Genomic DNA, 11099 nt, shown 5'->3' on the forward strand with positions numbered 1-11099 from the left:
TAACAGACCACAGATTGCAGTATAACCATGACTTTAACTGGAAAGACGTGGAAATATTAGACCGAGAACCGTCCCTTAGTAAACGCTTAATATCAGAAATGATTTACATAAAAAGGCAAAGAGAAGGTTTAAATTTGCAGACGGATACTGAAGATATACCAGAGATATATATTAGTGCTATCGAGGGACTTGTTAAAGTTTAGAATTATTGTTGTTACGCGGACTTGTTTTATATTATGCGTGACCTTTCCCCCCGCTTCTTTATACCGTCAATATCTTGTATAAGACAAGCGTGCCATTCTCTGTGTGAGCGTCCTCTGAGACACACCGATTCCTGCAATTGATTGACGTGGCGTTGCGACTTGACTATCGTCCAGTATGTCAAACCTGTGAGTTACCTGTTTGATACCATTTTGTTATCTATTTGTTATCTATTGTGTTCCTGTATGAATATTGAGAGAGGACGGCACTCCGAATTTGTCCACAGGCGTTGCGTCACAATGACAAAGACAGTACATCCGTTTGAAAGTTTCCTGGCGCTCCAACCAGGAAACTTCTATGCGACGATTTTCTGGAACGCGTCGGAGTGCACATCTAACTGACCAGCGATGATTTGTTGTTTACGGCGGTAGAATCTGTATGTATGTTTGCGACGATAATTTTTATATGTATGATATACGCTGAGGAGGACCCCAAAGAAGGGTCGAAACGTTCGTTCGTTAATTGACTTCGGTATTTGTGACTGTTGATAATAAAGTTTAGCGTTTTAACGACACGCTTGTGCTCTTATTGCCCGTTTAAGGTTTTTCTTTTACATTACAGAGCCTTACTTAGTTATTAATAATAATTTTATTTAATCCTTGCCTTGCGGCTTAGGATGACTTCCGTCAACCTTTACATAAATTTACAAACGCATAACATAGTTTACAAACATTTCTCATTTACATACATATACATTATATATTACTTAGATCATCCTAACTAACTCCAAAACTAATTCAACCTTCTAACTGTCCTTAAATTTCTCTTCCTACTCTTCTTCCTCCATTTCCTCTCTTTTCTCCGCTTTTTTTCTAACCTTTTCTATCCATTTCATTACTTCTAGTCCTTTTCCTTCCTCCCCTAAAAATTCTTTTAACTGTATCTTACTTTTTGTCGCTTTACATTTTTTTAGTATATGTTCTATGTTCTCCTCTTCTTTTTGGCATATTCTGCATTTTCTATCCTCTTCCTCTTTTCAATGTTTGCTGCCTTTCTCCTCACTCCCGCATGTGTATCTGGCTATCAACATTATATCCTTTTTCTTCTTCTTTCCTAGTAAATACTTTGGTAACTCCTCTGTTAAAATCTCTTTATAGTTACTATTGTATCTTGACTTGTTTATCTTTATCTGTCTCTCTTCCTTTTCATCCTTTTCCTTCTCTTTACGAGATTCTCCACCGCCTCTCGGTCCTCTGCTTCCATTTCTCTCCTCTGCTGCTCCTTTTCCATTCCTGCCCTCTCTATCAGTTCTCTTCTCTTTTTCTCCCAATTACTTTCTTTTTTCCTTAGTCTGCTTTTTTCTAGATCCTTTATACATGCTTGAACTATTTTCTTCTCTGACTGTCTCGCCTTCTTTTCATACCTCACAGCTCTCCTTATTGCTCTCATTTTTATCTCCTTTATTCTGGCTTCTTCTGATATTATATAATTCGGGGTTCTTCTACTCAATTCTAAAATCTATTTAATTTAAACTTTCTTTTTATTACATCTAATCTGCTTCTAAAATCTTCTTTAAATATTCTCTCTCCTATGCTCCATGTCTTCTTCATCGCTATTGTAGCCTTCTTTATCCTATCTTTTATATGATTCTCCGCTCCCTCATTTTTCTGTAGTATATATTCCAGATACTTTATTTCTTTGATCTCCTCTATTTCTTCCTCTCTCCACTGCCATTCCCTTTTCTTCCTTCTTTCTCTCGCTTTCTCGAACACCATTATTTTTTATTTTTCTGGACTCAAACTCGAACCCTTCCCTTCCAAATACCTCTTGAACCTCCTCATCATTTCCTTCAATTCCGCTTCTCGTCGCCATTAACACTACATCATCTGCGTATGAAATTGTCCAGAATTTTTCTTTCTCTATCACAAGGCCTCTTGCTTGCCCTTTTTCCATTCTTTCCTCTAAATCCATGATGTATAAATTGAATAAATTCGAGCTCAACGGGCATCCTTGTCTTAGTCCCTTTTCTGTCCAAAATTCCTCTGTATTCTTATCTCTTATCTTCACTACGTTTTTCGTTTCTTTGTATGTCTCCATTATTCTTCGTCTCAAGTTATCTTCAATTCCTATCATCCTCATTATTTTATTCAATTTTCTTCTATCCGCTTTATCGAAAGCTGCCTTAAGGTCCACAAAGAATGCAAAAATCTTTCCACCTTTCTTACTCAGCTCCTTATTTGCTACATAATTTACCGTGTATACTGCATCCATCGTTCCTCTGTTTCTTCTAAACCCGAATTGCCCTTCCCTTAACTTAGACTCCACCTCTTTCTCCAACCTCGCATTTAAGATACTTGCATATATTTTGTACTCCGTATTCATTGAAGTAACTCCTCGGTAATTTTTTGGGTCGTCTCTTTTTCCTCTTTTATGTATTGGACTAATCATATCTTTATTCCAATCTCCCGGTATGCCCTCTCCTTTTCAGATTCTGTTGATTAACTTCAGAAATTCTTCACCTACATCCTTTTGCATAAATCTTCACGCCTCGTTCTCAATCCCGTCCTCTCCTGTTGCCTTTCCCATCTTCAGTTTCCTTATTACTTCAATCACCTTTTCCCTCGATATTTCTCCGACTCCCTTTGTTACCTCCACTCTCGTACCATCTTCTTCCCCTCGTCTTCTATGTCTAGCACCACTCTTTCCTTTGTCCCTCCTAACATTTCCATTCTATGAAGTTGTCTCTCCACTCGTCCATTTGTATCTCCTTGTTTATCCCCTCAGTTTTCTTTTTCCTGTATTTATTTATATACTTCCAAGCTTCCGCTTCGTTTTTAATGTTCCTTATCTTTTCTTCTTCCTCTCTTTCGTGCCTCCCCTTCTGCTCCTTACATCATTCCTTGTGCTCCTTTCTTTCCCTCACATACTCTTCTTTTCCGATCCTTCCTTTCTTCCAATCCCTCATCAGTCGCCTCAATCTTCTTTTCCTTTCCTTCCATTCTTTATTATACCATTCTTTTTTTCCTAATCTCCATGGTATTATTCTTTTCATCTGCTTCGTGATAGCGCTCTTTACTTTTTCTTTCATCTTCTTCCAGATATCTTCTGTATCTATTTGTGTACTTGACCATCCTTCACATTTCTCATGATATTCTCTCTTCCCTTCTTCTGTCCAGTCGCTTCTCTCTAATTCCATTTCTTTCTTCCTTCTTCCTGTCTCCATCACCCGTGGTCCTGTCAACTCCACCTCCAGCGGAACATGATCCGATTCCTTCTTCCACCATATTTATTTCTTCTCCTGCTCTGTCATTCCCTACGACATAGTCTATAACCGATGATCCCAAGTCTCCTATATAAGTCCATCCGCCTTCCCTTCCGAAACTCCCATTTATCATAATATTGCCCATCCTTTTTCTTCTATTTTATCTATTAATATACGTCCCTCTCTATTTACAACTTTATCTACTGACTTTCTGGTCTTGCTCCTCTTTTCTTTTTCTTCCTCCTTATTTATCGGTACTTCTTTGCTTCCCGTCCTCGCGTTGAAATTACCTTCTACTAAGCAACCATTCTTCATTCTCTTCTTGTACCTTTTCCCTTAGTGTTTCCATCGTATCTTCCATCTTTTGACTGTACAACGTGTTTATTCTCCATTTGTTTCCATTATACTCTAGTCTGCTTTCTACCACTTCGTCGCTAATCTCCCTAACCTCTATAAGTTTCAAATTCTTGTTGACTGCTGTTATTATCTCTCCTTTTGCCTTTCCTTTCCTGTGTTCCCTTTTCACTGGTACACAATTCCAAATAAAGCTGGACAATTTATTTTTAACCTTCCTCTATTTATCTTCCTCCGTCCATGTTTCTACTAGTCCTATTACGTCAAAATTCTCCAAATAATCCCATGTTTTATCACATTTATTAATTAGTCCCGCCACGATCCAAAAGCATATCCTTAATCCTCTTCCTTTTTCCGCCTTATTTTCCTCTTCTCTCTCCTCTCTCACTCTCCCTATCTCCTTCTCCCTGTCCTCTCTCTTTTCTACTCTGTCGGAAAAATATCTCTGCTTTCTAGCATTTCGGTGCTTTCATTCCATTTCCTTTCGCAATTGTCAATTCATATTCTTTGATATCCTACCATTGCTTTCTTCCCCTTTTCTCTCTCTGCTTTTACTACACTCCATAGATGCTTTTTTATCCGCCACTCTGTTGCCGTCAGATCGTCATCCATAAATATCTTTCTTGCTTGCTTTTCCTATCTCCTTCCTTTTTGCCATTATTTCTTTTTTATCCTTCCATCTAAATCTGACTAGCGTCATTTTGTATTCTCCCCGGCCAATTACCTGCATTTCGTCCACTTCCACCTTTTTTTTCGGTAATTTTTTCTTCAAGGAATTTCTCCATCTTCTCTTTTCTGTCACCTCCATTTTCTACTTTCATTTCTTTTATAATTATATTACTTTTCCTTCTTCTCCTTTCGGCTAATTCAGAGTTTCTTTCCATCTCCTTCATTTTTTTCATTAGTTCACTGCTCTCCAACTTTTTATCTCCGTTATTCTCCATTTTTTCTACTTTCTTCTCTAACTGTTTTATTCTATTTTCTAAACTCACTTTTTGCTCTTCCCAAAGCATTTCTCTCATTTTATAATTCTCCCTCAGGTCGTGTATCTCTTTCATTATCTCTTCTTTATCCTTCTTTCTTTCTCTCTCTTGTTCATCCATTTTCGCTAAAATCTCTTTCAGCATTTTTTCCGCCTCCATGCCTTCTTCTTTCCTTTCCTCTCTTTTTATCTTGTTTGGCGGCGATCTTATCACTCTTTTTTCTTTACTAAAATTTGCTAGTCTTTCTTTTTCGGCTTTTTCTGATATTTCTTTTTCTTCCTCCCTTCCTTTTTTCCTTACGTATTCTATAATTGATCCTTGGCTTCCTGTCCTATCTCTTATTCTTAACAGCTCTTCCGCCCTAAACAAATATTTTTATATTACGCAAAAGTTTTTGTTTCTTTTCGTGATTATAATTATTATAACAAATATATGATTGCGGTTATAATATATTTACAAAATATATAAGTATTTATTATAAAAGTTTCTAAATAATAGAGGCTTAAATAAATATTTAGAGCATTAATCTTTCGTATGTATATAAATATATAACTAAACGCAAAGATTTAAATAATTAATCTTTAACTTTGATGGCAATTATATAGCTAGTTTATATTTTGGTGTATTATTATAGTGTTTGATTGTACAAATAAAACCATGAATATACTATATTCAATTAAGTTATATAATAAGTATATATATATATATACTTATATAATAAGTATATATATATGTATATATATATATATATATTGCTCGAGCAATGTCCGTTATTGCCTGGGCAATGTCGACATGCACATATATATGTTTTAATGTTATTATGTATCTATATGTATTATCATATAAAATTTTATATGTATACAGACTTCCTCAAATGATAGTGGTACTAACGATGATTATGATGTTGATGAAGATGTCAATGATGAAGCCATTATTGAAAATGTTAACGTGCCAGAACCTATTGAATAACCTAATCATAATAATAATGATCCAGAACCTGCGATAGAAGATAAGGTTCGTAATCTAGTTGTTATACAGTGTGCTGTCCATAATATGTTAAAATGAAAAAACCACTCGACTGCAAGTGAAAACAGCCTAATAAAAATGATGTCAATATGACGAAAAACAGCATAATAAAAAGAAAATTATGAAATATTTACCTATTTTCAAATTTCAAATGTAAACCCTGAATAGGCAATATGTCACAAATTGAATTATATAATAATGTCTTGTATTTTATTATGTTGTCAGGCTAGAAGACCAATATATCCAAATTGCCCTCTAACAAAGGAAGAAAGCGATCTACTCTTAATGAGTTACATAATTCGGCATGGAGCAAGTGGGACTGCATTGGAAGATCTCATAGATTTAATTAATTGACACTTTCCCGAACCACTATCTTTCTTCAAAGTATTTATTTTTAAAAAAGTTTCTCGACATCGCACAACTTGTTACATGTTATTATTGTACAGGATGTATTTCTTTATTAGATATTTTAAAGGAAGACAAAGTATAAATTGTCCAAATTGTCATTGTCGTAATACAGAATCAGTTCTTAAACGGAATGGAAATTTTTTCGTATACATTCCAATTAAGGAACAGTTACGACAGTTACTGTCGAATAGTGTCTTCCATAAATTACAAAGAACTTGTAATGATAATAATTTATTATCAGATGTTACAAGTAGGAAAGTGTATCGCTCGATGGTTGAAAATCAAGTTATATCTGATTTCGATATAACCTTACAATGGAACACTGATGGTGTTAATACTTTTAAATCATCAAAAGTATCAATGTGCCCCATTCTAATAGCGATTAATGAACTTTCTTACCGGGTTCGTAAAGATAATATTCTACTTGCTGGTTTATGGTGTGGATCTATAAAACCTGTTGTAGATATTTTTTTAAAACTATTTGTTGATGAGTTACGAGATTTACATAAACACGGAATTGACTGTTTGCCACCTAACTTGAATGAAGCTGTAAATATTAAAGTGCATGCAATCCTTTCTCCAGTGGATTCTATAGCCAGATGTTCTTTACAGAATATAGCTCAATTTAATGGAAAATTTGAATGCTCACTTTGTTTGCATCTAGGGCAGCACGTTAAAGTGGGAAATGGTTATGCACGTGTTTACTGTGGAAATGAAGGCATTGCAAGAACGAGGGAACAACATCATAGAGATGCTGAGCAGGCTGTTGTAAAAAATATTTCTATTAATGGAGTTAAAGGAGTCTCATTATTAATGTTATTGACAACCTTTAATATTGTAGTTTCATTTCCTCCTGAATACATGCATGCAGTATTACTTGGAGTTGTAAAATATTTTTTCTTTATGTGGTTTGATCCTAAATATAACCAGTGCACATGGTATATAGGTTCGAAAAAATCGATTTTCAATGATCGACTGCTAAATATTTGTCCTCCTTGTGAATTAACTCGGACACCACGCGCGCTTGAAAATATGAAATTATATAAAGCATCAGAGTGGAAAAATTTACTACTGTATTACTCGTTACCGTGCTTACAAGGATTACTGCCTATTAGGTACTTTAAACATTTCATTGCTTGTTTTTAATATGCATAAATTTTTATCAGATGAAATAACCAAAAAAGATTTTGAAGATGCCGAAAAAGCATTAAGAAAGTTTGTGTTTGAAGTGGAAACGTTGTACGGAAAACAACATATGAAGTTTAATGTGCACTTACTACTTCATATACCAAAAAGTGTGAAATTGTTTGGCGCTATTTGGGCATGGTCCGCTTTTCCATTTGAAAGTTACAATCGTGTGCTTCGAAATATGATTTATAACTCTCAATTTGTAATACTACAAGTATGCAACTCCTACCTACGATTGCAACAAATTAAGAATTGTATTATTTTCAAAAAAAAAAAAAAATTGTAGTGTAGAAGGTAAACATTTGTACAATTGTTTGGTCGGAAAAATAAAATTAAGCAGTAATAAAAGTGTATCAGATGAAGGGTATTTACGTATTTTCGGAGCGGGGAAAAAAATCCATTTGGATTTAATCCAAATCACTGCAATTCAGAGACTGATGAATCAGAACATTGAGCGTGATAATATCTACAGTTTTCAACGATTTATTTACAAAAATATTCTTTATCATACATGCAATTATTTTAGAATGTATAAGCGTAATAATAGCGTTGTTAAATTAAATAATGGCGGTTTTATAAGCATTAAATATATATTGCGTATTTCAACTACGGTTGGCATTAATAATATAAAAAAGTACGTTATTATAGGGCAGTCCTATCGACCCATTAAAGATACAATATGTAGAAAGGGAGATGTATCATCTTCTAGTTATTCATGTACAGCATTTAACGAATGTTATTGTAGCATGTTACGCCACAGATATTTTACGAAAATGTATTGTAATTCCTTATAATTGTTGGATATTATCTTGGATGTGCGCAGGTGTCGAGAAATTGGAATTAGCTGAATAATAAAGAACACAACTTTAATCTAATATAATTGGAATCAGTATTACATTGTCACGCTCGCATGTCTTCTCACGAACGCTACCAAAAGACGAGAGTGATAGGCGGGAGTTTTTGGCGCGCGCTAAAAAGAATACCAACCGAAAAATACTACTACGAGACGTGCGCGTGTGATTGTGAGCGCCGCTGCGCCCAAACGAATCTTATTGGATATAATCACTAGAAACGCGCGCTTATTTAAACACGAAAACTAAAATCTATAGAAACTTAACAATAATGATAAGCATTATATAATACCTATAGTTAATAGAGTTGAAACGAATTAATATGTACAAAAATAAATAATAAAATCGGTTATATTTATGATCATATTTTATTACTATTACATTAAATAATAAACTTTTATTTATAATCAATTAGAATCAAAAGCCATGCGATCCAAGCTTAGGTTTTTGACAGCCTTATATTAGTTACTGCATACATATATGTCTATATATATACATATAATTTTTCCAACAAACTGCGCGCCGATTATTTGTCGGACTTAAAACACAGTAATTGTTAGAATTAAAAACCCTTCCCTCCCCGGAATTAAATCGACTTGATTTAATTATCTAAAAACTGTAAAGAAAATTTATTGCGAAAAATATTACCTCAGCCAGGGTTCGAACCTGGAACCTCCCTCATTCCGTGTAGGGCGTCGTACCAAATAATTTTCGCAATAAATTTTGTTGGAAAAATTATATGTATATATATAGACATATATGTATACAGTAACTAATATAAGGCTGTCAAAGACCTAAGCTTGGATCGCATGGCTTTTGATTCTAATTGATTGTATATCGTTACGATCCTATTTCTCTTATTTTTATTTATAACATCTAAAAAAAACTCTCTCTTAAATATATAAAAATTTAATTTAATAAATAGTCTATACAAAAATAATGGGACTATTTATATTCGCTCTAGATGTACTTGTGCTCGTTTTTTATTTCTGATTAAACTCGAGCTTTGCTCGCGTTTTGATTGTCATTATCCTGCGAGCTCTAATTGTACAGAGATTTTTCATTATTTAAATATTAGAAACGGCCACATTACGTGCTATTAATAGGTGTATATTTATTAAAACCAATTTAACAACGAATGTGTTCGCAATATAAAAACAACGTCGACGTTTCGAGCCTTAGTTGGCCTTCTTCAGAACAAACCGCATAATTCCAATTTAATCGTTTCCTAAATTTTAACGCATCAAGTCACACTAAAAAGGACTGAGAATTCGCAACCGTCGTAACATGTAAAAGGTCAAACACCTCAGATATTTGTCAAATGTATATTGTCGGTCGTCTCCTCCGCCGCAAGAACAAGGCGAACGTCCGTGATGTCCCTGCATTCGCGAATCTTTATGTCACCCGACCGTCTTAATGGCAACTGAACACAGTAGTTAGAAGAGGATCCATGGGGTCTCCCATATAGGCTGGTTATGAATAAGCTTAGGCCTTGGGCGCCCCCTACGACAAAGTCACTCGATCCCCAGTTCCTCGACAAGGTGGTGCAGACTCTCTTCCCACCGGAGGAAGTGGGTTGGGAGCAAGAGTTCCGCACCGAAGAAAACGGTGCAGACAAATAGAACGAGGAGGAGCTGGGGGTGACTCAAAAGGAGCTCTAACGAGTCGTCAGGAAACTCCGGGGAAAAGGGCGGAGTGTTGCTTGGTACATCTTTTGACATTACTAATGCTTTTAACACCCTGCTTTGGCCCGTAATAGGAAGGGCACTCAAGTATCACAATGTCCCTTCCTTTCTAATACGGGTCATTTTTAGCTAATTTAGGGACAGGAGAGTGGCCTATATGGACAAAGTTGGTGTGTGGAAGGTGAGACTCATTACCCGGGGAGTACCACAAGGCTCAATATTAGGCCCGTTATTGTGGCTCCTCTGGTACGACTCCGTACTACGGCTTGCCCTTCCCCTCCTGGGTCACCGGATACGCCGATGACACTTTCTTGGGAGTTGAGGGGGAAACCTGGGAGTAGGCCAGGTTACTGGCCAACATAGGGGGTCTGCGTGGTGCGCGCCATAAAGAGCCTTGGGTTAAAGGTGGCTCCACAAAAAAATCAGGCGGCCTTCTTCTACCGCCTGAGGGGGAAGCCACCCGAGGGAATAGCCCTTTCGGTAGATGGCGTCCGCGTCCCCATAGGGACCAAGATCAAACTACTTGGTCTCTGGCTGGACTGTACATGGAGTTTCGGCGAGCACATAGTCAGCGTTGCCCCCAGGGCTAAGGCGGTGGCAAACATCCTCTGTCGCCTTATGTCCAATCTCAAAGGGGTAGGCAACAGGGCTTGCCGACTCTACGTGGGAGTAGTGCATTTGATCGCCCTATACGGGGCACCGATCTGGGCCCCGAAAATGATGGCTACCGAGCGCCTAAGAGCACCCATGCGCAAGGTGCAGAGGCAGGTGGCCATTAGGGCGGTAAGAGGGTATCGCACCATCTCCCACGCGGCAGCTTCGACTCTGGCCGGGATTCCGCCCATCGAACTTCTGGTCGATAAATTCGCCAATGTTTTCTGACAAACACGGGAGGTCCAGGCGGGGGGCGTGATAATCGCGGCCAGAGTCAAAGCGGCGATACGCCAAGAAGCTGCGATGGCCCTCCTCGCCAAATGGCAAGACTATCTCGAGAACCCTGCGTTTTCGGACAGGAGGGTCGTCGAAGCCGTTCGGTCATGCCTGGAGGCATGGACAAACAGGCGGGGACGCGGACTAACGTTTCACATGACACAGGTGTTCACCGAACACGGCTGCTTCGGTGAGTACCTGTGTCGCATTG

General features: G+C 37.1%; 3 protein-coding genes across 3 annotated transcripts; 2 read left to right on the forward strand and 1 right to left on the reverse strand.

Moving 5' to 3' along the window:
* The first annotated feature begins 300 nt into the window (after positions 1 to 300).
* Positions 301 to 9895, forward strand: LOC112455816. The gene is made up of 5 exons (XM_025018006.1): positions 301 to 389; positions 488 to 641; positions 5665 to 5814; positions 6052 to 7349; positions 9742 to 9895. Exons 4-5 carry the CDS (start codon positions 6256 to 6258, stop codon positions 9893 to 9895), a joined length of 1248 nt encoding a protein of 415 aa, XP_024873774.1. The 5' UTR covers positions 301 to 389; positions 488 to 641; positions 5665 to 5814; positions 6052 to 6255.
* Positions 1429 to 4959, reverse strand: LOC112455810 (golgin subfamily A member 6-like protein 22; the record flags this gene model as incomplete). Its single annotated transcript, XM_025017998.1, has 4 exons — positions 4542 to 4959; positions 3754 to 3988; positions 2026 to 2554; positions 1429 to 1719 (listed from the first exon to the last, which is right to left on the reverse strand). Coding segments are annotated over exons 1-4 (1473 nt in total), but the record flags the coding sequence as incomplete, so codon positions are not given.
* A 220-nt stretch (positions 9896 to 10115) lies between the features above and the next one.
* LOC112455824 lies at positions 10116 to 10840 on the forward strand. Its single transcript, XM_025018020.1, has 2 exons — positions 10116 to 10139; positions 10385 to 10840. The coding sequence occupies exons 1-2, from the start codon at positions 10116 to 10118 to the stop codon at positions 10838 to 10840; spliced, it is 480 nt and encodes a 159-aa protein (XP_024873788.1).
* The last annotated feature ends 259 nt before the right edge of the window (positions 10841 to 11099 follow it).

Source organism: Temnothorax curvispinosus, unplaced genomic scaffold (assembly GCF_003070985.1).
Source record: "Temnothorax curvispinosus isolate PA1 unplaced genomic scaffold, ASM307098v1 QBEX01000527.1, whole genome shotgun sequence".
NCBI classification, from domain to species: domain Eukaryota; kingdom Metazoa; phylum Arthropoda; class Insecta; order Hymenoptera; family Formicidae; genus Temnothorax; species Temnothorax curvispinosus.

Excerpts from the sequence above, each read along its gene's own strand:
- LOC112455816 (XM_025018006.1), top strand. The coding sequence starts at position 6,256 with ATGTTATTATTGTACAGGATGTATTTCTTTATTAGATATTTTAAAGGA. Across the intron at positions 7,350-9,741 it reads CAAGGATTACTGCCTATTAG|GCTGGTTATGAATAAGCTTA; the intron begins GTACTTTAAACA and ends TCTCCCATATAG.
- LOC112455824 (XM_025018020.1), top strand. The coding sequence starts at position 10,116 with ATGGACAAAGTTGGTGTGTGGAAG. Across the intron at positions 10,140-10,384 it reads ACAAAGTTGGTGTGTGGAAG|GCGGCCTTCTTCTACCGCCT; the intron begins GTGAGACTCATT and ends CAAAAAAATCAG.